The sequence below is a fragment of the Trematomus bernacchii genome, unplaced genomic scaffold, assembly GCF_902827165.1.
Source record: "Trematomus bernacchii unplaced genomic scaffold, fTreBer1.1, whole genome shotgun sequence".
Lineage (NCBI taxonomy): Eukaryota > Metazoa > Chordata > Actinopteri > Perciformes > Nototheniidae > Trematomus > Trematomus bernacchii.
In genome coordinates this window covers 70,048-95,816 of record NW_022987778.1, presented here as the reverse complement: position 1 = coordinate 95,816, position 25,769 = coordinate 70,048, and the positions used below count along the sequence as shown (strand labels likewise).

The 25,769-nt window shown below is 40.8% G+C and overlaps 1 protein-coding gene across 4 annotated transcripts in view; it reads left to right on the top strand.

Moving 5' to 3' along the window:
• The first annotated feature begins 841 nt into the window (after positions 1-841).
• met (MET proto-oncogene, receptor tyrosine kinase) overlaps positions 842-25,769 on the top strand; it is a 90,284-nt gene continuing 65,356 nt past the window's right edge. For 2 of the 4 annotated variants that reach the window (XM_034149111.1, XM_034149109.1), the window contains exon 1: positions 2,688-3,887. In XM_034149111.1, the coding sequence (XP_034005002.1) occupies positions 2,688-3,887 (1,200 nt within the window). Of the gene's footprint in view, positions 1,147-2,680; positions 3,888-25,769 lie in introns of those variants that run through there. The other 2 variants (XM_034149108.1, XM_034149110.1) reach the window with 2 other exon arrangements.

Sequence of the window (25,769 nt, the reverse complement as noted above, 5' to 3'; positions counted from 1 at the left end):
GTATAATTTTGAGGTACTTGTACTTTACCTGAGTATTTTATTTGTATTCTAGTTCATACTTCTAGTCCAGTATACATTTATTTAGATACTTTAGATGCAGATTATTAGCTTATAGAAATAAATAAACTAATAAATAAACATTGTTGTATAATTATAGGTTAAGATATCCAGCAGTTAAGTAATTAATTATTATTTATATATGTTTCTGTAATAGTACATTACGCATTACAAGTACTTTTACCTTTGGGACGTATATTTTATAACACTTTTGTACTCATAATAAAGTAAGATTTTGATTGCAGGACTTTTACTTGGAACAGAGTATTTTTTCATTTTCTAATTGCTACTTTCACTCAAGTAAAGTTTTATCTGAGTACTTTTTCCACCATCTGTTGTTGTACAGAAAAAAAGGCATTACATTAGGAATAAACGTGCCTTCAACACATATATGTTAAGAACTCAGAAATTAATTGTTTAACTTTTTTTAAAACGAATATATCTGCATGATTGTTGTTCTTGTTATGAGTTTGTATCTTCATGGTCTATTGTCTTTTTTGTAAATCGCTTTGGATAAACGCCTCAGCTAATTGAAATGTAATGTCTTTGAACATCCGGCTGCTCCTGTTGTAATTGGCGGTTCTGTACCGAATGATTACCACTAACTAGATCTCATAATTTACCCTTTCCTCGGTTTTCCTATCTCCCTTCTTTCCTACCTGTGTGGGTTCGTCTCACCTGAAGACAGCCAGGAGCCGCAGCAGCACCTGGGCGCGTCACAGGGTTTGGAGAGAAAGGGGGCGGAGCTTTACGCACAGCCAGAGCGAGGATCAGTGAGCGCGCGGCAGCAGCAGCAGCGTGTTTCTGCTGGATGCAGTCAGTCAGTCTGTGGTGAGACTCACAGCTTCCAGGTGGCGATCAACTAACTACAGTGTAACTACAGTGAGAAACAGCCACAAATCTGACTGAGAAGAAAATAATCGGAGTTATATTTCTGGGAATTTGTCATTTCACGGAGAAGAAGAAGAATAGAAAATCCCCAGCGATCAGTTTGGACTTGATGAGAAAGTTAAGAAGTCCCGCTCTTGAGGAGCCCAGCGGAATATGATTTGAATTAAAGGAACTTACTACACTGTTGCTCGCGAACAGGTGAGTTTATTCCACATTCATTTGATGTTCTTGACTTTACTCACACTTTGATTCCGTGCGTAAAAACGCAGCAAACCTGTCCCTGAATCTCCTCACTCTCTCCTCCTCTCCTGATATCACAGTCAGTTTTTGAAATGTTTTTTCAGGCTCATTGACACCATTTCACCAGCTTCCCATACGTGTTTTCTGAGACCTTTCGCCATGAGTCACTTTCCTCTCAAACTGAAAACATTTTCACTGTTTCCCACCGCCTTTTGTCCCTTTTAAAAAAAACACAGCTGTGCCATGAGGAGTAACTTTTTATTGTGTTTGGTGCAGGTGCGCAATAATGCCAACTATTACTCATCATTTTACACCAAAACAAGACGGAACTCATCTCACTATGTCCTTGATAAAATAAAACGGACTATAATACTGTGTTAATGTTCTTTAAAACAATAGTGTATGTATTTTAGATTCTATATTTACACTACTATCATTTTTTTCTACTTTTTCTCCATAATCCTCGTATAGGTTTCCCTTAGTCACCTTTAAATATTGGCACTTAGGCCTATAAGTAATATATTTGAGAGTTTTATATTTAAATAAGCACCTGTTAGGTTTGTCTGTCTTTTTTTAACTCTCCCTGAAACTCTGTTCTAACATAAACCTGAACTTTCTTCCTCTGACTGGCACTTAAAAAAAGAAAGTACTAACAGTGAGACATCCGTTTTAAATTGGTCAGAATGTGCACACAGGGAATCTCAGTGATTTAATGAAACACTGTGGGCACGAATGCAAAACCCAAAGCCACTGCGCTGGACGTTATTGCCTTGTTTTGGTTTGCATTTGGTGTTAAACCCACATGCAGATAGGGGAGCATGCAAATTCACATCTTGCAAATTCTCTGGTGTTGTTCTCCCTTGATCACCCCCCCCCCCCCCCCCCCCCCCCCCCCCCCTCTAAAAGCATCTCTCAGTGGATTACCATTTACTTGCTGGGGTTATTTATCATTTTGCAGGATGGTCCCCCTTTGCCGTCTCCCTGCAGCCTCTTTTGTTTTAATTAAGTTTATCCCTGCTCCCTCGGGCCCTTGCTGTCTAAACTTAGGCTGGTGGTGGCTCTCTGGGTGATTCACTGCTCTGCCTCTCGCTGTGGTCACTTGGGAACGGAGCTGCGCGCCGCAGAAGTGCTCTCCCAGGTCCCACTGCTGGTCTGTCTTGGGTCATTGCAGTCCGGAGTAGAAGCAGCCAAGATTAGGAGGCTGATATTAAAGCCTCGTGTCACCATATCACTCTTAGTCACTTCAGTATGAATGCTTTCACTGCTTGTGGTGAAGTGAGTAAACCCTGGTTTCATACTCTGACACAGTTCCATTTATGAGTCTCAAAAGGGATTTAGATATCCCTTTCTTTTTCTCCTGTGGTCCCTTTTCAGCGCCTTTTCCCGCTCACTCCAGACAATTGAGGCCACCTATTGAAAGTTATTCATGAGGAATCTTTTGTGTTCCAGAAGGGATATATTACCCACTAATTTCTCATGTCTTTTATTTCTGGAACAGGATGAATCCCCGCTTGCTTCATGCCGTCATGCTGCTGTGGGTCTTGTGCTCCAGTGCGCAGGGCCAGTGTGATAAATCACCCGAGACCAACAAACTCAACCTCTCGGTCAACTACGAGCTCCCGACATTCACGGCAGATTTCCCGATCCAGAACATGGTGACGCTGGATGGGATCATCTATGTTGGGGCTGTAAACAGGATCTATGCCTTGGCACCGAACCTCACAAAGTTGTCAGAATACCACACGGGGCCGCTGCTTTCCAACGAGACCTGTGGCCAGACATTAACAGGCGCTAGCAGTGGCAGCAAGGTGGACAACCACAACATTGCTTTGGTGGTGGAGAACATCTACGACAAAGGGTTGTACAGCTGCGGATCGGCGGACAATGGCGTTTGCCGGCGTCACGTCCTCGATGACGACACTATCCCGAAAACCGTCGACGAAGAAGTCTACTGCTTCGCCGACAAAGTGAGGAAAGGCAAAGGTCAACCCATCGACTCGGATGTTGTTGTGAGTGCTTCAGGCTCTCAGGTGCTTAATGTGGAGAGCAACATCATCAAGTTCTTCGTCGGGAACTCTGAGATCCCAGGGACAGGAAACGTATCGGACAGTGCAACTCATCCCCATACCATCTCTATTCGGAAGATGAAGACGAGCCAGAACGGCTTCACCTTCTACTCAGACCTCTCGTACATGGACCTGATTCCACCGCTACGAGGAAACTACTACCTGCGATATGTTTACTCCTTCCACAGTGGACCGTTCACCTACTTCCTGACGGTGCAGCGGGTGAGCATGGACTCCGAGGCCTACCACACCCGCATCGTCCGGATGTGCTCCTCGGACCTCGTGATCCGTCGATACGTTGAGATGCCCCTCGAATGCATCAGCACCGATAAAAGGCGACGACGCTCGCCGGAAATTGACACGGTTTTTAACATCCTCCAGGCAGCACACGTCACCAAGGTGGGGAATGACGTTGAGCTGAAGAAACAGCTGAAGGTGGAGAAAGGCGACGACGTGTTGTTCGCAGCGTTTGCTAAGGGGAAGCCGAACTCTCCGGAGCCGACAGCGAACTCAGCCGTCTGCATCATGTCCCTGAAACACATCAACGACATGTTCAAGACATACATGCAGAGGTGCAACACAGTGGACCCGTTTCACTTCACAGGATCTGACATGAAGTCCTGCTACAATGTGGTGAGTAATGAAAGGGGGCGGGGCTTACTGTGCAGTGGTAGCCATTGTAGAAGTCTTACTTTGCATTTTATTTCTTGGAGGAAATGCTATTTTTTTTTAAATAATCATGAATATTCAAACATTTTTCCAGCAAATGTCTTTTTTTGCTTCTTCTGTTTCTTCTTTTAAGTTGTGATACATTTTCACCAATTATTTTAGGGTAAAATAACTGCACTTATGTGTGATTGCAACCTCTACAATGGTTTCTTCTGTGTGATTATGTACATTTCTGACACTTTTTAACAGTCAGTAGAGAGAAGGATACGTTTACAGCTGCAAAACTTGGTACTGTACGGTTCAAACATGATTACAATGCATTTAAAATGACCTGTCTCGTAGTCCAGGTAATGTGTCTTTCTGCAAACTGAAGGTGATGCCAAACACTAACACTTTGCCCAGGAACTGTATTTTAGACATTTCAGTCATAACCTTTGATTAAGTAATGTTCATTGCATCCAAGAGAGAGAAAAAAGTCCAAGTCTCTGCAGCAGAGGAGTCATCATGAATTGGTTTTACGACTTCTTTCAGACACATAAAATAAGCCTTTATCAGTCATCTGTTGTACATGCATGGCTTGGTTGGTTTTTATCTTTCGAGTTATAGGCTTTGGCTGTTTATTCAGCACAAGCAGGTTGTATTGTCGGCTGGAGAGACAGTCTCAGGAACTGGGTGGTCTCAGGTTGAGACGGTGTGTCTACTGGACCTTGTATCATTGTTTTCAAGTGTCCTTGAGCAAGACACTGACGCATGACCCACTATTGACCTCTGACCCCTCTGGTAGAGAGCATACATGTAAGACTGCATCGTAGGTACATGTGAAGAAACAGAGTCCTGATTACAGTGTGTTTTAATATGACATTTCAGGTGATAAAAGACATTTTACATTCTCATGATTGTCGATTTGAAATGGCATCTGTTTCACAGTTTTGGCTCTGCACTGCGCACATTGTATTCAAAATTAAACAATAACTTTCAGCTTTGGTTTGAGGCGGTGAATATGCATATTTGGTGAATATTGAAGGCTTTTTTTTTGCAGTACAATGGTCCTAAATGTCCAGACAAGAACGGTAAAAATGTCTTGAGTGGTTGGGTCACATGACCTCAATACTACTGGTCATTATGCATAGGGCTGTGTAATTAATTGAACATTTTTCCAAAATCACATTATGGACTAGTGCAGTATTAAAATTGCAGTAGGCACAATATTTGGTCAAGGAAAACATCGTGAAAATACCTTCTGAATTAACGGTCCAAGTAAACTGTATTTTACGGACTAAAAATGTCATTTCATTTTGCAATTTCAATATCTGTCAGAAGACTTGCAAGTATTATTATTTTTTTTAAATCATGCAACCTTAAGTCTAAAATGTGTGAAGATTGGGGGCAAAAAGCCAGTTAATAATGCTGAAAATAAAAAATGTAGCACAGGTCTGGCAGAACATCACAAGGGAAGATAGCTGTATTTGGGTTAGAGAGGATTTTTTAGAAAGGTTAGAAATATGTACTAATATATATGTATTCCCCCTCAAATTACAGCAGAAAGTCAGCACAATTCATATGCATTGCACTGAAGTACCCGTATCCCCCCCCCCCCCCCCTGCAGTTGTTACCTTCCCTGTAGTCACTCACCTCCTATCCATCAACATGGACTCAATCAATCAGCTGAATCACCTGATCAATAAGGACATGAAGTTAACTGCAGACCACCCTGTCAAAGGGTCCCCCCCCCCCCCCCCCCCCACTGACTTCATCTTTACTTAACCTCAGCATCAGTCCCTACTCTCACAGCCAAGCAGTGGATTAGCTGAGTCCCCGCAATGTATTATACACTGAATTATGTTTGAAAGGGCAAGCACACACAGGAGTAGATCCAGAGTCCTGAGCAAACAACCAGCTCAATACTGACGAAGGCTTCTGTCAAAATACTGTGTTACTATGCAGGCTACTTTCTGTATGATGAACTAGTTTCAACATCACCTCGTTGTGGGATAATTTATTGCTGCAGTTGCTTGGCTGCTAATCACACTTATGCACCATCTAAGATTGGGTGTGACGGTATTTTTGGCCGTATTAACAATTTGACAATAACTCCCATGTAGCCTACTTCAACATACACACACTTCTTTATTTCCTTTTTGCAGGAAGTTAATAATCCCTTCTCTAATATATATTTCATATTGCTGTGAAATCATCGCCTTCATAGAACTGTCTTTATTCAAGATTACATTTGAGCACATCATGATAACATTATATTTTACATGGCTAAACACTGAAAAGCGCCTGTGTTGTTTACATTATAGCTTAAACAGGGAAAATAATTCAGATTGAAATGCACCCATAGTGAGTTTACCTCATCCTCTCAGATTTGTTATGCCCTGACGGGACGCTGTTAGTCGCATTTCTTACATTTAAGCATTGACTTGGTGCCAAAGTATCAGTTCTTGTGTGCACAGCCAATCATTTTTGAAAACCATGCTGCTAAGCTGTAAACTTATTTTTTTGTATGAAAATCAGCCGACTCTTGAGTCCAGAGTCTCAGATTTCATAACAGCAAGTCTGCATTAAATGTACCCTCTTAAATGTTCTTGTTTACCTCTTGTAAACACACTTAAGTAAACATTCAATCTCAATGATCGTTGTCTGTAACCTTGGAGCCTGAGACACGCTCAATGTTTTTTCTATACATATTTCCATTTTTGACTTCCATGAATCAGCTTGTCTTTTCTCTGGTGCTTTGTTTTCTAATTGCTTGTTTGTTTGGGAAGTAATCTCCACTTAATGTCCGTAATGTAATGCATGAAACCGCCTGTTCATGTTGGCACATGTGCATCTTCCTTGGCAAGCTGCTAGAACACCACATTTAAAATAAACTGGGAACTTGATGGATTACACAACTCAAGTTTGACGTGTCGACTAAGTGCTTCTCATACTGTCCAGAAAAAAATGGAAACCAATCACTGCTCGGAAAGCTTACAGAAACCCAAATCTGTAGAGCATGCATTGCAAATAAATTGCATAGTCTCACAATAATAATAATAATAATAATGATAGATTACATTGGTATAGCGCCTTTCAAGGGACCCAAGCAAAAAGCAGGGGGACTGTGATGGGTTAGGGGTCAAAGAAAAAGTAGTTGATTTGAAAGACACAGGCTGCAGTTAAGACATCACACATGGAAAGTGACTCGTGGTTCTTATAAAGGGATTGAAAGCAGCTTTGCATATACATGACGGGTGTTTGGGAACATCAGCTCAGAGGCGTAGATCCGCAGGGGACAGGGAGGAATGCTGGGAGCCGTGGGGGGGGGGGGGTTCGGGGGCATTGCATATCTGACTCTCAGCGAGCCGTGATGAATGGCTCGGGGATAACAGGGCATCAGCAGCTGGGCGGAAGATGATCCTCCTCGTACCCCCCTCACTCTCCGAACCCCCCCACCTGTTACGGCACCTGTGGGAAAGTGGAAGTCCACCACCCATCAGAGACTGCACTGACCTCACCGCCTTCAGAAAACGTGCAAAAGCTCACCTCTTCAAACTGGCTTTTAATGTGTGATTGTTGTTTTATTGCTCGATTTTAATGTGACTTTTACTATATGTATTTGTTGTCCTTTTTTACTACCTTTGTAAGGCGACTTTGAGCACCTGTAAAAGCGCTTACAAAATAATTGTATTACTATTTTGAAGTCGCATCAGTTACACCGAGGAGATTTTTTAATTTTTCCGGGTGGATGTTTTGATTGGTGACGATCCAGATTGATATTTTTTATGATCAACTTTTTGAGGCATCACATCTTAAAATGGCTTCTTGTTGTATCTGTGGTACATTAGAGGGTCTATTTACGAAAGGACACAACTGGTGATGGGCTTTTCAAGTCTTTGCAACCTCTTAAAGCTGTTAAACATAAAGTCATTATTCAGCCATTCAAACACATCCGACATTGGGCATTTAGGCTTTTGTCATTCATTGTTGCTCCTTCTGACGCTGCTCAAGCTTTTTAGTACACCGTAGGTTTATGTATATTTTTTGGGAGTTTAACATACATATATCCAAATGGTACAGTATGCTATATATGGCACACCAACACATTTGCGGTTCAGTATCTTTCCCAAGGACACTTTGACGTGCAAAGTCCACATTGAGCACCTGAGAGCCTGCAGGGCTGGTTATCGAACTGTTGAACGACCACTCTACCTCACAGTCGTCCCAACTTGGAAGAAACCTTTTTCTAACTCGACATAAATCATTGTGACAGCTGGTGTGCTGCGTATTTTGGACGTTTTTTTGTCACGATGTAGGGGAAAAAAAATCTGGAAAAAAGTTGACGACCCTCAGGCAGGTCTTCTGGCGTCTTTGGTGAACAGATGTGAGAAGATTAGTCTGATGTCATCCACAAGTCAGAAGCAGCTGTATTCTGATTACTCACAGAGCGTGTGGAGCTACTGTGCATGGGATCAAAGCAAAAACCACCCTGTTACAAGTACAAAATCAAGATGGCGCTGCAGGTGGCTGCCTCAGTGTTTTGTCTTGTTTAATGTAGTGTTTACATACACAGTACATCAAGCTCTTTCACCCGGGAAGAGCTCCTATAGTTTTCCTAAAATAGTTTTCTATCTGTGTGTTTAATTCTTGTTTTACTTTGATGTATGCACCACAACACCAAGTCAAATTCCTCGTACGTGACTGTCAACCTACCTGGTAATCAACCTGTTTCTGATTCTGATCCTAAAACAGCTAAAAGCTTCGTGCCGCTGCGGCTTCAGACTATTTAACAAGACTTTCACTTTAACAAACGCTGAGAAAGCCTTCCCTCCTGAAAGCCCCAAACAGTGATTGTCTGCTTCCTTCCTCTTTGACGGTGACTGGCGGTATGAAAACTGCTGTTTTGATCACTCAGAGAGAGAGTCTGCTGTTCCACTATTAGACATTCTTTCCTCTTGACTCACTTGATTACTAGGTCGACGTGAAGAATGCTATTTTGCGAGGGTTGCAGGAGCATCTCTGTGGCGTATAATTATCATAGATCCTTCCGTTTCTATCTCTGGAACACCTTGAACACAAGATGGTTCACGTCAAGGGTTCTATCTCAGTAAATGCCTAAAAAGAAATGATAAACAATATGTTACATATAAGTTAGATTTAAAGGGGCACTATTTAGGGCTGCTCAATTAATCGTATTTTAATCGCAATTACGATTATGGCTTGCAACGATTACAAAAACAACGTAATCGAAATAAAACGATTATTTTTTTATTATTATTATTTTTTATTGGTTTTTCAGTTGAATTATACTTAAAGTTCAGGGTAATCAACTGTTAAAAACATACTGTTCACATTATTTTTCTCCAATAAATGGATGTTTTCAAAGTAAATGGATAATCGTTTTTAATAATCGTGATATCAATTATTGACCCAAATAATCGAGATTATGATTTTTGCCATAATCGAGCAGCCCTAGCACTATTATACTTTCCTGTAGTGTGTGTTAAATAGCTATGTGGAATGGCTACAATTCCTGTGTTCCCTTCAGCGGGAGTTTCTCTCCCCCTGCCTGAAACGCCTCCATTGGACTCCTTTGTTTACTTCTGTGACATCATGACATCACTATGTAACACTTGCGCTTCTATTGGCTAGCGCTCCAACACATTGTACGTGATAGGCTAAGGGGCGGGACATCTCTAAGTGGTTGACCAATAACAACAGAGCCGGCCAGCTAACCAATCAGAGCAGACTGGGCTCTGGTTTCAGACGGAGGGTGAAAAGAGGTGCTGCAGCACAGGCAGTATGAGAAAAATAAAGAGCTTTTTGAACATTAAAGCATGGAGACATGTCACAGTGGAGGCATCTGAATGAGCGTTAGATGTTTTGTTTAAATAATGCTGACTTCATTCTTATGCAGCTGCGATAATGTCCTCACTCAATCTTCCCTTTTTAGTACCTCCAACTCAAACACACACGCTGACAAAACCAAAACAGAACATTGACTTTTTTCTCTGCATGACACAAAAAAACCTGCTGTTTGAAACATTGTTTGACTTTGAGTCTCCCAACACACACGCAGCAGGTCAACATCTGAACGTCTGCAGCCAAAAGAGCTTTTATCTCTGTGAAACTGGGAAGCCGTTTCCAACTTCTCTTTTATTGCTGACAGTCTTACGTGTATCCTCTTGCCTCGTAACTGCCGTGACAAAAGATAATTGAACAACTGCCCATCTGATGCTCGTGCTGTGAGCTTGTTGTTGAGTTATCTAATCACAGAACAGCCTAATAGATTTACGACTTGTAGTCAGTGGCATATGGCAGGTAGGCTCTCTGTTATCATGAGATAAGCACAACCATAAATTCATAAAAAGCCAAAATGTTCGGGGAAGACATACTTGAGCACACATGAGGTTATTTCTGTTGCTTTAAACGGAGTATTTTTGGTGGAAAACTTCCAGAAGGGATCTGGAGGAGGTCGAAAGGCTCAGCGTAAGAGCGTGTTTGAAGTTTGTAAGTGCTGGTTGTCAGTTTAAGCACTAACATTTGATAAATGTTGTAATGATGAGTGGCTCTGTTTTCAGCTGTCTGGTGATGGCTCAAATCTGCTGTTGTTTCTGCGGGGACATTTCTGTCTCTCACTAACGTGAAGAGCTGAAAACTGAAGACATAATTGCTCTTCTTTAACGGAAGATGTTGAGTTTGACTGCTGATTACTGTGTTTTGGTAGTACTCTTTGAAATATGCTACTTTTCTACGTAATGTTTCTATTTAAAGGGACACTAATGTGCATTTTGGGGTTTTCCCTTTCCTGTAGTGTGTTATATAGGTTTGGTTTAGGTATGTAAATGGTCTGCAAAGGCTAAAATGCCACAACAGAGCTGGCCAGCTAACCAATCAGAGCAGACTGGGCTCTGGTTTCAGACAGAGGGTGAAAAGATGTGCTGCAGCACAGGCAGTATGAGAAAAATAAAGAGCTTTTTGAACATTAAAGCATTTAAATGTCACATAAGAGACACTTAGGGCTGTCCCGAATACCATTTTTCGGGCTCCAGATATTCGGTTGTAATCAGCAGCGAATATTCGGCCCGTGCGGGGGGGAGGGGTGCGTAGTAATCAGCAGCGAACCGCTTCAACACGTGTATTTCGGTTTATTCACAGCATTCATTTTGTAATGTTATTCTACAGTATTGTTGTTTTATAGTTATTTGTTAATGTATAACCCAATTTGTGTTCTTTGAAATTGAAAAGGATATTGCATTGTGTTTGTTACTTTCGTTGCAGTTGTATATGTCTGAAGTGTAATTTGGCTTGGCCTCCTATTTTGTATGGTCATGCTTTTATTTTGAAGGAGAGTTAGCACTGTTGACAGGAAGTTGTTGTTGCTATGGAAACAACGTGAAGGAGATTAACGGAGAAAAAGTCATATCTACATATAAAGACGGAGAAAGTGTTAGCACCCCCCGAAGAGGCACAAGCTCTTACGTTGATATTGGAGTTTTCAATAAATTCAATTTGGCAGCCGCAGTGCAGCCGAATAATGAAATTGAAACCAGAATAGTACTCCAACTAACGAATATTCGGACATTCGGATATTCGGGTACAGCCCTAGAGACACTAACTACAAATATAAACCTTAAAAAAGCAGAACATGTCCTCTTTAAATAGCTGAACTGATAGTGAGTCTATTATTTACAAAAGCCAACAAAAATCAATAACCACTAATCTTGATGGCCACAGTAAATTCACACTTTTTTGAGTACTTAATGAGCCAGTATTATACTTCAAACTAATCATTTTCCAATTTGGAATACCAAAACGTAACCTTGTTGCATAACAACGTAACCAAATCTTTCCTTTTAGTATCTCCCTGCCTCTTTGAGTCAAAAGCACTCTCTTAACTATTGATCTGACCCCCTGGATGTGCTGCTGCCTGACAGTTTCTCCTAAAGTACGGCCATTTTGCTGGGTAATGTTGTGTGCAGAGATGTGGAGCGTCCCCAACGCGCATGGCCTCATTCCCCATTTAGGGAGAAGGAACAACTGAGACTAAAATAAAGATCTGCCACCCGCGGGTCAGAATTATCATTGGATTAGCATTGATTTGAGAAAACGCACCAAATGCTGATTGCTTTTAAATTGAATCTTCGGCCTGATTGATTATAGTGTGTGTAATATAATTCCAGCGGGGAGTCGCCTTTGACCGACAGTCATTTTAATTATGCCGCCTGTTTTAATGAACAATCCTTAAACGAGCAGCCATAGACGCCCATTGATTTTATGTTATTCTGGTAAGGAATCCCTAATAATTTCTGATTATGAAATACAAAGACAAAGCCACTTATGTGACTTCCAATACTCAGGGTATATTTGGCTTTGCCCGTCAGTTGTTTGGTCACTTTATAAGGAGAGGAATTCACTTTATTTGCACATACGAGAGTGAAATAATGAAGAGAGGAGCATCAGAGGTTATTCTTGTGCAATGACATGAGTTGGATATTAAATATGCATTAACTTTGACCTGTTGTTATGTGTCTTCATGATGTAATTATTCCACCGCTTCTCTGTCCTGTGTGTTTGTTGCACATTGGGCTTTCATTGTTGCTCTTCCTGAGGTTGCTCAAACTTCTTTTTACAATTTACCCTAGGTTGACGTTTATATTTTTGGAGTTCGACATTATTCAAATGGTATATACAGTATACGCTTGATATGGCAATGTGAATAATATACTACACAGGCTGGTTGAACAGGACTTATTAAAATAGTTTTGACTAAATGCCACTATATCAATATTTGAACTATATTTTAGGGTGCTAGGCAAAATATGCACGCAATGAGATTTTTGATTAATACTCATCGGTATGTGGGTTACAGTGGGTATAATGAAAAATGACATCACTTTTCAGTAGTGCAGCCTTTAAAACCAGGAAGCGCAAAAGCCATATTATGAGATATTAAATCTGAGACAATATCTAGTCTTGTATCACAATTTCAGTTTTATATCCATATATAATGTCCAGCCCTTCTTGCCTCTTGACTTCCAACCTGATCTTCTGAACTTCAAAATGTTCCCTAAAAGCAACTCCAGAAATAGTTGCATTTGTGTCTTTCCGTTTAATCTCTTACAAACTGGGAGGTGTGTGGCGCAGTGGACTAGTGCGTTTGTGTTGGGATCAGGGGGTCACAGGTTCAAACCCCACTGCAGTCAGCATGTCGTTGTGTCCCTGAGACACTTCACCCCAAAGTGCTCCTGTGGGGATTGTCCACAGTATTGAGTATGTAAGTCGCTTTGGATAAAAGCGTCTAACAAGTAACATTTAATGTAATGTACTGGATGATATATAACCTTATTCATCATGCATTTTTCAAAAATAATTCAAAGGTTTTAACAGTAACAGATGAAAGGAATTCAACAGGGGAAGTACAGATGTTAAGCAGATGAAAAAATCAACCACTGATAAAGAAACACAGGAAATGTGTTGGAACATTTCCCGAACTGTCAGTCTATCTGATTATTTCACCGTGAGCTGTTACGTAAAACGTTCACATCAAGTGTGTTATATATTTGACCAGATAAGTATGTGTTTACATCATCTGCCTTACAGCTACGCTAAACACTGCCAAAGGTTGCCAAAGATTTTATTTGTAAACTTTTGACGTTTGGCGTGTTTGAGCTGTGATAAGATGCGCTGTTGCAAGGCAAGGCAAGTTTATTTATATAGCACCTTTCAACACAAGGCAATTCAAAGTGCTTTACAGAAATGAAAGACATTAAGAGCATTAAGAAACATATTATGAAATGGCATTTAAAAGAAAAGATAATAAAACATGAAGGTACATGAATTAAAGTCACAGTGCAGTGTGAGATACACACATCTGAAATGTTCCGCTCTGACTCTCAATCATTGCTCACTTTAGCATAAATAGTTTTCTATGACCTCACTTTCTTTCTACTTTCTTTTTTAACTTATCCTTTAGTTATTTCAACCCCCCTTTGGAAAATTCTAATCTGACCCCATGGTACCTTTTAGTTTTCGCCGAAACTATTCCTCTTTTTTAAATGCACATTAGTTAAGTTTAACTTGTCTTTCTAGGGCTTTTCTGGTATCCTCTTGAAACCAAAACAGATTCGGTAAGACCTATCACTGATCAATCCATCATCGTCTAAGTGCCCCTGATATTTCATGCTGTAGTTTTCCAGTGGAGACGAGCCCTGCAGCAGGCTGACAATAGAGAGACTTAATACTGTGGATCTCTGTAATGCTGCTGCTGATTCAATGGCTCCTGCTGTGGACGTCACGCTGTTTCGCCCCACATGCCCCAGCCTGCTCATGCCATCATTAAACTGGTATTTGTTCGCGTGAACTCTCCCTCTGTATGAAGCAGATGTGCAGATCAGTGGCTGTACAGGAGCTGGGACACATTAAATCAACACTACCATCATTAAGAAGTAATACAGTGGAGTCTTTTGCAAGGATGCTGCAAATAAACTGTTACCTCATGAACTTAATGTGCCTTTTTTTTTATCTCAGTCTGGATCGATGCAAAGTGCATTTTGTTGTATTATGCGCACGGACAATAAAGTTGAATCTATTCTAAATTAATCTAAAACTGATATTTCCCTACTGAAAAAAGTGGAATCATTTCATTATAATGTTTATGTTGGAGTAGCTGTTTGACCTTTTTAAATATTTGACATCTTGACAGTTGGAGCTCAAGTGAAGAAAATACAGCATATAAACATTTGCCACTATTTTCAGCCAGAAAATGCATTTAAAATCTACTGTTTTTTTTTCCATTTCCCTTACGGAACATGAAGACACAATAAGTCCTGCATGCAGAGTAGACAAAAGTAGCAGTATGGAGAAACATGATTAGATTATCTAATATTAAAAGTAAATACCCCAATAAATGTGTAAAAACTGGGCAAGAGGGTTTACTTCAACTGCCTCGCAAGAGATTGCAGGCCTCCTCGTTTTTTCAAAGTAATGGTCCAACTGGAGCTCAGAGATTTAAGGGAGAAAACTTTATTATGAAAGTTACATTCTTGGTCATACTTTGGAAGTGTTAAAGCGGTTGTCTTGAAGACTGTAGATCAGAGAAAATGACAAACAACATTTTTAATTCTATAGTCTCTTCTGTTGAAGGATGCAAAAGGTTTCATCCTTATATCTGATTTCATCAAGGGATATAATCTGTACCATTTTACGTCTGTGACGTGCCACACAAGAAGCTAATCCTTCCTTAGGTAGGACGGTCCAAAACACAAACAAAAATATAAAATAAGCATCTTTGCACTTTTAGAGTTGTTTCACTTCAGATGTCCCAGATTGCGTCCTGCACGCTCCAGCCTGTCCATGCCAACTCTAATCCGGCACTCACTAACGGGAAACAACATGAATAATAAAACAACGATGTCCTAACGTCCTATTTACTCACTGCAAGCCTCCGTTTGTATAAAGAAGACTGTGTGCTTTAATCAGATAAGGTCTGCCGACTGTGGGCGACCTGCATCGATCTCATCATGACACACACTTTCACACAGATCTTAACATGCACATGCGCACGCAGGGAAACACAGCAGAGTACCACAACATGTTGTTGTTGTAAGATTTGATGTCAAGGGCTGACATATAACTGCTAAATGATTAATGCACCTGCTTGGGACATTTTGTTATCATCCTAGAGCTGAAACAATGTCGATTAATCCATTAGTCTGTCAACTGAAAACTCCTGTGCAACTATTTTTAATATCAATTCATCACAAATGTCCATTAAAGAGGACATTATGCTCAATTTCAGCTTCATATTTGTATGTAGTGTCTCTCCTGGGACATGTCTCCATGCTTTAATGTTCAAAAAGCTCTTTATTTTTCTCATACTGCCTGTGCTGCAGCACCTCTTTTCACCCTCTGTCTGAAACCAGAGCCCAGTCTGCTCTGATTGGTTAGCTGGCCGGCTATGTTGTGATTGCTCAACCGCTTAGAGATGTCCCGCCCCTTAGCCTATCACGTACAATGTGTTGGAGCGCTAGCCAATAGAAGCGCGAGTGTTACATAGTGATCTAACTATGTGTGTTGCAGCCCAAAAACCTAAATTCAGTTTACATTTTGGGTATTTAGTTCAGATATTTTGTGTTTAAAAAGACAATCAACATATTACATTTAAAGTAAGTTAAGAAGAATACAAAATACTGTAATTAGCGGGTTCAGTGCAACAATGTTCTTCATCAGTGAGTACAGAATAAGGTATGGAAGGTGCAAGCTACTGTTTAATGTCATATTATCCCGGAAAAACAGTGTTTGACCCGACACACTCCGACTGCCTTATGGCGACGTGTTTTCAGAGAAAACTGGCAGTGTGCCCGCCCCCCCACCCCCCCCCCCCCCCCCCACACACACACACACACACACACACACACACCCCACCTGGCAGCCGTGTCCGGGCAGGTCCATCTGCGTGAGGAAAGCTCGGTCAGCTCCCACATGCACATCAGGGATCAAAAACATTTCCTTTATCTCATGTGATGGTACGATGGTTACGCTTAAAAAAAATAACCTCACCTTAAAAGTTAAACGGGGTCATGCCACATGTTGATTTATGCCACGATGAATCATTAATCTTCTATGGATTTCTTTGTCTAATGATCACCTTAGAGAATAACATATTTCACGATTCCTTTATGTAGAAAATAAACTGTCACGTACAGATTGCAGCAACTTTATTTCAACACTACTTGTATTATTAGGTCAATGATTTTGTGTCTGCAGGCATTTCCCTGGTGGATTTTCCACATGATTTCACATCCACTCAGTGTCAGTGTTTATTTTTGAGTTCACGCGTTAATGATTATCCCGGGAGTTTGGGTTCTTGTTGTGCTGGAAAGCTGCAAGCGTGAGTAAAGTCTTTTGCACAGGCTCTTGTGTGCACATCTTATCTTTGTTCCGTAGATAAAGAGGAGAGTAGTAAATATGCAAACCGCCAGTGCCTGCAAGATGCCGTCCAGTACACAGTGGGAAACTACCACCAGCCAACATCAGCCACATAAAGATCAATTCAGTCTACAGATGATAAGATTTCTAGTACCACTTTACAGGGTGTCCGTGGGGTCTTAAAAAGTATTACAAGTTGATAAATCAATTTAGCGAAAAGTAAGCCTATTAAAAAGTATTAAACGGCATTTTCCAAGGTATTACATTTTGTAGCTTGTTTTCAATAAGTATATAAATTGTCCAAAGAGGTTGTATTCTACAGTCTGCCTGAATGTAATCATTGCGTAGGTGTGTAGTGTGATTCTGTGTAGTTTATTTATGGCATCCCGTTGGATTTGACGTCATCTGAACAGGACATCGCACGCTCACTGCTTGATAGCGCGCAACGGTCCGTTTACGCCGGTTGTTAAACAACATCGTTATGGGGAAATGCAAGTCTGCGTCCAAATGGTTGGAAGATAAGGAGGAAGGACAATCAATACTGTATATAGTAAATGTGAGGTAAAGTGTGTCGCCAATGTAACCGGTTAAAACTCCAAGTGGCGATGAGGTCTTACAATGTATGGGAAGGGTCTTTTAAAAGGTCTTAAAAGGTCTTACATTTGACTTCAGGATTCCTGCATATACCCTGCTTTAAATAAACGCCTTTTTCTCTCATTTGTCACTTTTACAGCCTCTCAAATGAGTAACATTTAACAGCTTTTCTCTTTTTTACACTTTTGTTAATTGAGTTTTTAGTGCAAGCAACAACAAGCAATTCAACAATGGGAATTAGACCTTTTTTTAATGTTATTTTCATTATTTATTTGCCAATTTATTAATTTCTTTAACTATAATTGGACTTAAAACTAAATCATTTGCCAAATCAAATATCGTCAGATGCAATTCTGCTGCATACAATCAAACATTTCTCTTCTTATATCTGAGTCATTCATCTTCTCAAATGTGTCATCATACAGATTTATTTACTGTTTTATACAATTGATTTAACAACAATTTGTGAATGTGAATAATGCCTCATGGAGATTTCTTTAATATTAAGTATTTAATCAGATTAAAATCTATTGCAAACAATCCAACATAGCTTTGGGTTTTTGGTCCAATTATCTGCTGTTGTTGGCTGACGGACAACGTGCTTTGTTTCCAGCCAATTACACAAAGTGGCTTCATGATCGTTGTGGCAGAGTCATGTCAAGTTTTGAAACAAACGTAGAGTAAATGAGAGACTTCCCTCAAATACTTTCCCGCTGACAGACTCATCTCCGATTGGATTTCTTAAATGCTTTCCGTACCAGCACGGAGGAGACTGCCAGCAGCGCCCAAGGCCATTCATGATACACTTGTTTAGTGTCAAATATGGAGGATCTGTGCTCCGCTGAGCTTATGAGTCAAAGCCCCCGAGCTATTTCCTAATCAGCAGCATGCCTCCTACTCTTCTATTTCACCACATTGTGATATCCTGCTCTCCTGAAATTAGGCGTGTGGATGCTTATCTGTCGTCCCCCGCGCTCTAAAGGAAGGACCAAAAGCAATCTCCTCACTTCGACCTCGGATCGCTCTCATTTCCTCGGCTCGGGATCCTTCAAGCTTCGTCATATTGGTCTGAGTCTGGCCCTTTGAAACGCTCACCATCACAGAGTTCGCTCAAGCAGCAAACGCTCCCTGCAGGCCTGTGGGGGGGGGGAACGCTGGGCAAACACAAATGAAATCTTATCTCATCTCCATGTTCCTCGAGATGTAGTACTTTGTAGTTGAAGTAGCAGCAGTAGATTGTTTATGCACACAGCCTTTTTGATTTAGTTTAAGGGAGGTGTGTGGCGCAGTGGCCTAGTGTGTTGGTGTTCGGATCAGGGGAGCACAGGTTCAAACCCCACTGCAGTCAGCATGTCGTTGTGTCCCTGGGCAAGACACTTCACCCCAAATTGCTCCTGTGGGGATTGCCCACAGTATTGAGTATGGAAGTCGCTTTGGATAAAAGCGTCTAACAAATAACATGTAATGTAATGTTTATTTAGTTTAATTTATTTGTATATAGTGTTGTGGACCGTCCCCATTGATCAACTGTCACAAAAAACTCTAAATGGGGCAGCTTTAGCCAACATTGCTAATTTCCAGCTGTTGTCCCCGGCCAGATGATAATGAACACCCTTAAAATCATGATTTGGAAGAAGAAGCATTGGCAGAAACTTTTGTCCGGTTCATCCTGTAGAACCAGAAGAATACAGATATGTTAAACGTTGCGCAGATAAAACCAAAGCTATCGGCACGTCTCGTTACCTTTTAGAAGTTAGTAAGAACATCTTGATTATTGGATATGTTAAGTCTCTTTTGTGTGGTGATGTTTTTTAGTTTACTTTACCATATTCTGACATATTTATGAATTCTTCTTTAAAGAAAAGATATCAACACTATGCAACTCTGCTTCAAACTTTCAGACATTGCTTTGGAAGTTTGAATTTTTTTAGCGTTTGTAGCCTGGTTGAAGATCTGGTCAACACCACAAAAAGTATCGAAATAAACCATTGGCCGGTTCATCCTAGATCCTAAATGAACTCTTAGATAATGATACCCTCAAAACTTGGACTAATAAACTCTGCATGTTTACAAAAGCCCTCTATCAACCATTTCACCATGCTTCCTGAATACACAGATAACTAATCAAGTACGCAACATGTTCCTAACCAAATGAAAGTAGACAACAGAAAAGGTCTCACCCCAGTTGAGGGCTTATCCCACCCCCAACCCATTCTTTTCACCCAGTAATCCCCACACAATGCCAGCAGAGGATTGTGCCGGCATGTGTACTTAAGTAATGGGGGGCAAAGAGAGAAGAAACCCAGCTCTCTGTTCGCATAGTTGAAGGGCTTTTACCACCAAAACAATGCCTCACAAACAGAGGAGCTATCAGGTCGATCCCTGGGACACAGATATACTCTGCAGGCTTTGATCTTATCTTCCTCATCATCAGTGATCCTGGCTTGAATCATAATGCAGGAGGAAGGCAAGCTCACACCTGAGAGGGATGAGTGGATTTTCTGGGAACTGAATGATGTGTTTTACGGTTGAAAGACTAAGCAGATTTCTTTGTTAGGTAGTAGGAGAAATGCCCTGAGTGAATTTAAAAGTGGTTTCCTAAAACAGCTGTTGACTAATTTTAGTTTTAGTGGAACACAGAATCAGTTATTTGATCGGTCTGTAATGACAACCTGTAGTATTTTTGACTTTTTATTTTATTAATCCAGAATATTTTTATATTGTTTTGTTTATATTTTTTATATTTGATGTAATTTCTTCCATTTTTTCATTTTATTTGTAATTGTTAATTATTTTCTCCACTTTTTTAAGTATTGTATTTTAATGTCTGAACACACTTCTGCTTCTGTGATGAAAGAATTTCCCAAATCTATCTATCTTCCTTCCCCAAACAATTACACTAGTAGCTAGCTATCAAGCTATCAAGCTAGCTAGGCCACAGCAGCCGTTTGTTATAGGAGACAACACTACACGGTCATAATTCACACACTACACAAGTGTAGACACTGCATAACATGACAGTGTACTAGATGGTAGCTACTGTATCTGGCGTATATTGGTTTAAGTTGTTAAAAATGGGAAGAAGTGGATCATAGTTCAGAAGGCAGGCTAAAACCTGAGAGGGATGAGTTGTTTTTTTACGCTAAAACGCCTCTGCAGATTGCTTGGTAGTAAACTGAACGTCTTGAGAGTAAAACAACTGTTGACTATTTTTAGTTTTAAGCTTAGACAAAATCTTCTGCAAGTTTTCAATTGTTGTTTTTATTCTTTTTCTGGGAAGAATGATGACCAGTAGGCTATAGTCTAGAATCCATTGTTAACGTTGGCTTGCATCACACACACACCTCAAGCCTGCATGTTTCTCAAAGTAAAACATGGCACCAAGCCCTCATCATGAAGAGAGTTTACTAAGTTGCTCCACTGAGCATTACACTCTGGCTGCAGGCCTGATGGCTCCATAAGCAAGAGCCAGCAGATGCAGCAAAATTATTCAGAGCCCGGTCCCTGAAGATCTTTTGATATAATGCGTACAAGTGTGAGAGAAGGAGGTTGAGCAATGCTGCAAAAAAAACAGATGCCAACTTCCAGGAGTTTTACAAGTGTTAAAAAGTAACACAATGATGCATTCATGATCGGCTCCCTGAGGAAAGACTTTGTTTGCCTCGTCATGCAGTGAGTGGAGACTCTGAGACTCAAATGGCCGCCACCTGCAAGCTGTCACGACATGCAGTGAAATGTTTTATGGTGACTTCATAAAGATCCGCTTCTATAAAAAACCCTGTCTGTTTACTGACGTTTTTTTGATGAGGTTTTGGCTGTTTGTGTGTCCACGGGATTTCAATGATATACTGTATATTTAGCTCTTTTGGTAAAGCTGCTGGAATACTATGTTTGCTTTTATGTGTCACTTGGAGAAAAGGGACCAAGCAATAAAAAGCACATTTTCTGTGAGGAACATTTTCTTCCACGGCGCTATATTTTAGATATTATGTTGTCGCCAGCGCTCTGTCGTATTTGTTTTCTTTTCTCCCTCTGTCTCTGATCTAAGATCTGCTATAGTAAAACACAAGTTTTTACCTGCCAGTTATCTCATCTTACCGAGGCCTTATGTTGACCCTCGCTTGATAAGCTGCCTTTCTGCAGAAGTGCAAGCAAGTGCTGTTTACAACCTGAGGTTATCTGGCTCTTCTTTAACGGCTGCTGTTGGGCTTTGGCTCGCCAGCTGCCGTTCCCCTGCCTTACCTCATGTATGAGCAAGGCACCCGCAGTTCAATCTGTCTCAGAGAAAGAAAATTGCCCGTCAGAACTGGAAAATAAATGGGAAGCAGCGAGAGCCACTTATAGTCATGAAGGCAGCCTGCTTTAAATGGTAGTGAAAAGGCCTGAGGAGCTGTTTTTGCTATTTCTGCACACAGTCAAATCTTCGCTGTGCAGAGAGACTTTTTACTGTGAAGATGCTGCCAAGTGTCTGCACCGGTGGGTGGATTTGATTATTCCAGACTGCTAGAAAGCCGTGTTGGCTGATTATGTTTGGAAAAGATGTATAACTTATGTGCATACCCCTGCTTCGAGTTGATGTAGTCCTCCTTGGTATAAAGGAAACATTATTTTGACATATTCAGTGAAGCTGTTTTGGCTATAAACACAGGAGCAGCTGTACTTTTAAACCCCCCCCCTGACTGAAGTAATCAATGGGAGAGGGCTACGCGAATGCTAATAAAGTCATGCATGTTGATGATTGGTGCTAACTCTCCGAAGCAGCCTCAACACTAAATCACCGCCTGTTTCTTTACATCCATGTGTTTCTATAATTAAGAGCACATGTAGAAAAGGCAGCTGCTTCAGTAAATACGACTGATGGCTCCTCTCCGCTGCCAGATTGGAAATTGATCAGACCTCAGAAAGACATTAATTCTCTTAAATAATGTCCTGAGTGAATAATGTGCAGGCTGAAAAAGCAAAGCAAGACGTGGCGCTCATTTGAACCCTGAAAATGATCCAGTGTCAAAACTCATTGAGTTACTGAGCCATCAGAAAGTGTTAAGATGGACTTTTGGGGGGTGTTTACATTCATAATCATCCATTATGCCTGTAGATCCTTTACACCCAGGGACTATTTATAAAAAGCAGTGTGTACTCGAGGTAATGGCAATGATATAGGTGCATTGGAGAGAAATGAGTAGCGCAAAAGTTGCAAATAGGCTCCTGCATACCGTCTAACTTGCAAAATGTGCCTGATAAAACTGAATACCATCACATGTTAATAAATATATATAATTTTGGTAAGGTAGACCGCGTTCTGGAGCTTCTTTTCAACGTTTTGCTCCACTCCCCAATCAGTAATGTGCAGACTCTACCTGTGTCTGAAATGCCGTATTTAAATGTGCTATTTTGAAGGCATTAGTCCATCCCATTGCAAAGTATAGCAACATGCACTACAAGTACCTGGATGGTGCACTGATAACTTTCAAAAGTTGAGTTTGACACACTTGACACTTATTACACTCACAGTTTGCTATATTGGCTACGTAGCAAAAGTAGCTGCGATTACTGTTGCTCTGGTAAACACAGTAATACACAAATAACAGTTAAACATGTGGGTTTTGTTCTATATGTAATACTTACATCACTTTACTGGCGTCAAAAATAAGCAACTGCTAATTTTAAGGGGTTAATTGACGGGTCTGTAATCATCTGCTACTGCGAACGATAACGCTGCTGTTAGCTAGCTGGTTAGCGCTATCCTTAACAAGCTAGCTAACAATGGTGATTGTCCCTCTTTGTGAGGGCACAGCTGCAGTGTTCAATTTCACACAACGCTACATGGTTGAAAATTCACATACTGTTCAATTGTTCACAGTGCACAACATGTCAGTGGAGTATCCAAATTGAAACATCACAAAAGATGCAAAAATCTCAAGATGGCAGCTCCTTTATCTGGGATACTTTGGCTACACTTTTGTACAGTGGGAGTTAGTGGTGACTCTTTGTCCATTTATCTTTCTTAGCAAGAGATAATAATGTATTAGTTGCAAGCTAGACCAAATATAATGTCTGATGATGAACATACAAAGAATTACATTGGTCCTTTGGGTCACCTTTATATAAATGCAATAGCAGAATAAGCTTACTATCCTGTCTCACTTACAATACAAACCGCCTGTAATGAGCATCACGAGGGTCCCCTCCACAGCATCCTCGCAGCAGATGTCACGTCAATCGATGTGACCTCAGTATTTCAACAAATAAAAGTCAGGGAGAAACGTGCGAGTCCGGTGGGAACGTTTTACTGTACGTCTCATGCGGAAAATGCAAGCCGAGCATGACAAGCCCGGGTTTATATGGTGTAATGTATCTCATATGTCAGGGGCTTTTATGAAACACCTAGGATAAGAGCTGCATGGACGTAACCTTATATCAATCATCAGCAGGAGAAACGACCCATCTGTTATGAAAATACCACGGAAAATATGTCTTATTGAATAAGTTTAGTATGTGAACAATTTTTAATATCTCATCCCTATCTGCGAATGCTGGAAAGAATGAAGGAGTTGACCTTTTTATAATTCGCTTTGATCTGCAGACTGTAACGTTAGCTACTGTGTCAGTCTGACCGAGCCTGTGGACAACTCTGGAAAGCTCATTTAAAAAAAATGTGCTGTTGCTGTTAAGTAGAAGTTCCCAGACAGGGCAGGAATAGTGTCTTTTGGCCCCCGATCATCAAACTCAGCAGTCCTTTATGATAAAAATCCCCGTTTTACGAGAAGAAGAGGAGAAAAATACATTGAGACTGTGTAGGAAAATCAGTCGTAGTGTCAAGAAGTGATGACCAATCATCCCTAGCTGGTCTCAGAAATGTTATCGTATAGTCTCTTGTTGGAGACAGAGGAGCTATAGGAAGCAGGATCATCATTCAAACAGCCAGGTTACATACAAGTTAGAGAGATTTAGTAGCACCAAGAGGCTGGAAGCTGCATTGTTCCTGTGTGGGAGAAGCCTGGAGGACACACACACAAATAGATTATTTAACTGTAAGAAAAGACTGTGTGGGGAGGGAGGTAAAGGAAGTAGAAAAAAGAGAGGAAGGTGGTTAGTCAAGAGAAGAATTGAAGGGGAGTATGTGGGCAAAATGTGGGAGGAAAGGGGGAGAGACAGAGAAAATGTTCCTGAAGCAGCATGATTTTGTTTTCAGTATCTGTGCACAACAAGAACATATCCTTCTGTCAGTGGTGTGTGAGGGTTCTTGTTTTGTGTTACGCAGTAGAACAATTAATAATGCAGATGAAGTATCGACATAAAAAATGACAGTCCTGCACTTTAAGGGCATGCTGTGTTGACAAATGCTTTGGCAAATTGTGTTATATTTCCCCTTTGGATGAAATTGTCATATTGCCATTGTTACAACTTGCCCTGTTGTCATCTACTCTTGTGAAATGCATCCAAGCATTTGGTTATTTATTTATTTTGGCTGTTGCCCCTAAAAAAACTAAAACATGAAACACAAACTTATGCAACTGTCAGCAAGTATTGATAAAATGAATGGAGAGTCAGGGGGCCATGCTATTCTAAGAAACCAGACAACCAATTATTGATACCCATCTCTAACGTAAAATAGTTTAGTGTCCCAAACTATAAACTTGAAAAAACAGCTCTGGTTTTGTTCTTCAGAACTCTTTTCTCTTTTTAAGCGGTCCAAACGTGGAATCAAAAATATTATCAGAACTGCCTCCCTACGGGGTCTTCAAACATCAATTTCCAGATGTTATTTAATAAAAATATGTCCCTCTTTTAGTCAAATGTTTTACTTTCAGTCAGTTTCGGTATTTTATGTTTCTTATTTCACTCCACATATTATTCCCCCTGGTTTCCTCTTGGACTTGTTTACGAGTCACAAACGAAGCTGTCGTCCTGCCTGGCGTCGGGGTCCCTAACACCCTGACAGTCCCCTACAGCAACACACACACACACACACTCACGCACACACTCACGCACGCACGCACGCACGCACGCACACACACATTAACACATGGCTCCATGCACTCGGTACGAGAAGCCACCTGCGTACTTAAACACACACACTTCACGGTCATTACATTCACTGAGAGTCAGGTTGCAGAGTAACGTGCACCCTATATGTCCAGGTGGGGTAATGTAATGTGTGTCCACAACAATACACACACACACACACAGAGCTATTTGTGCGCTCTACATGCCTTTGCATTTCACTTTCTCTGAAAAATGTCATTTCCACACACCCCGACGACATCCAAACCTCTCCCTGCTGTCTGGACGCACAATTGCTGGTGCAATGCGGGGGTCAAAGGTCTGTTATTCCAGAGA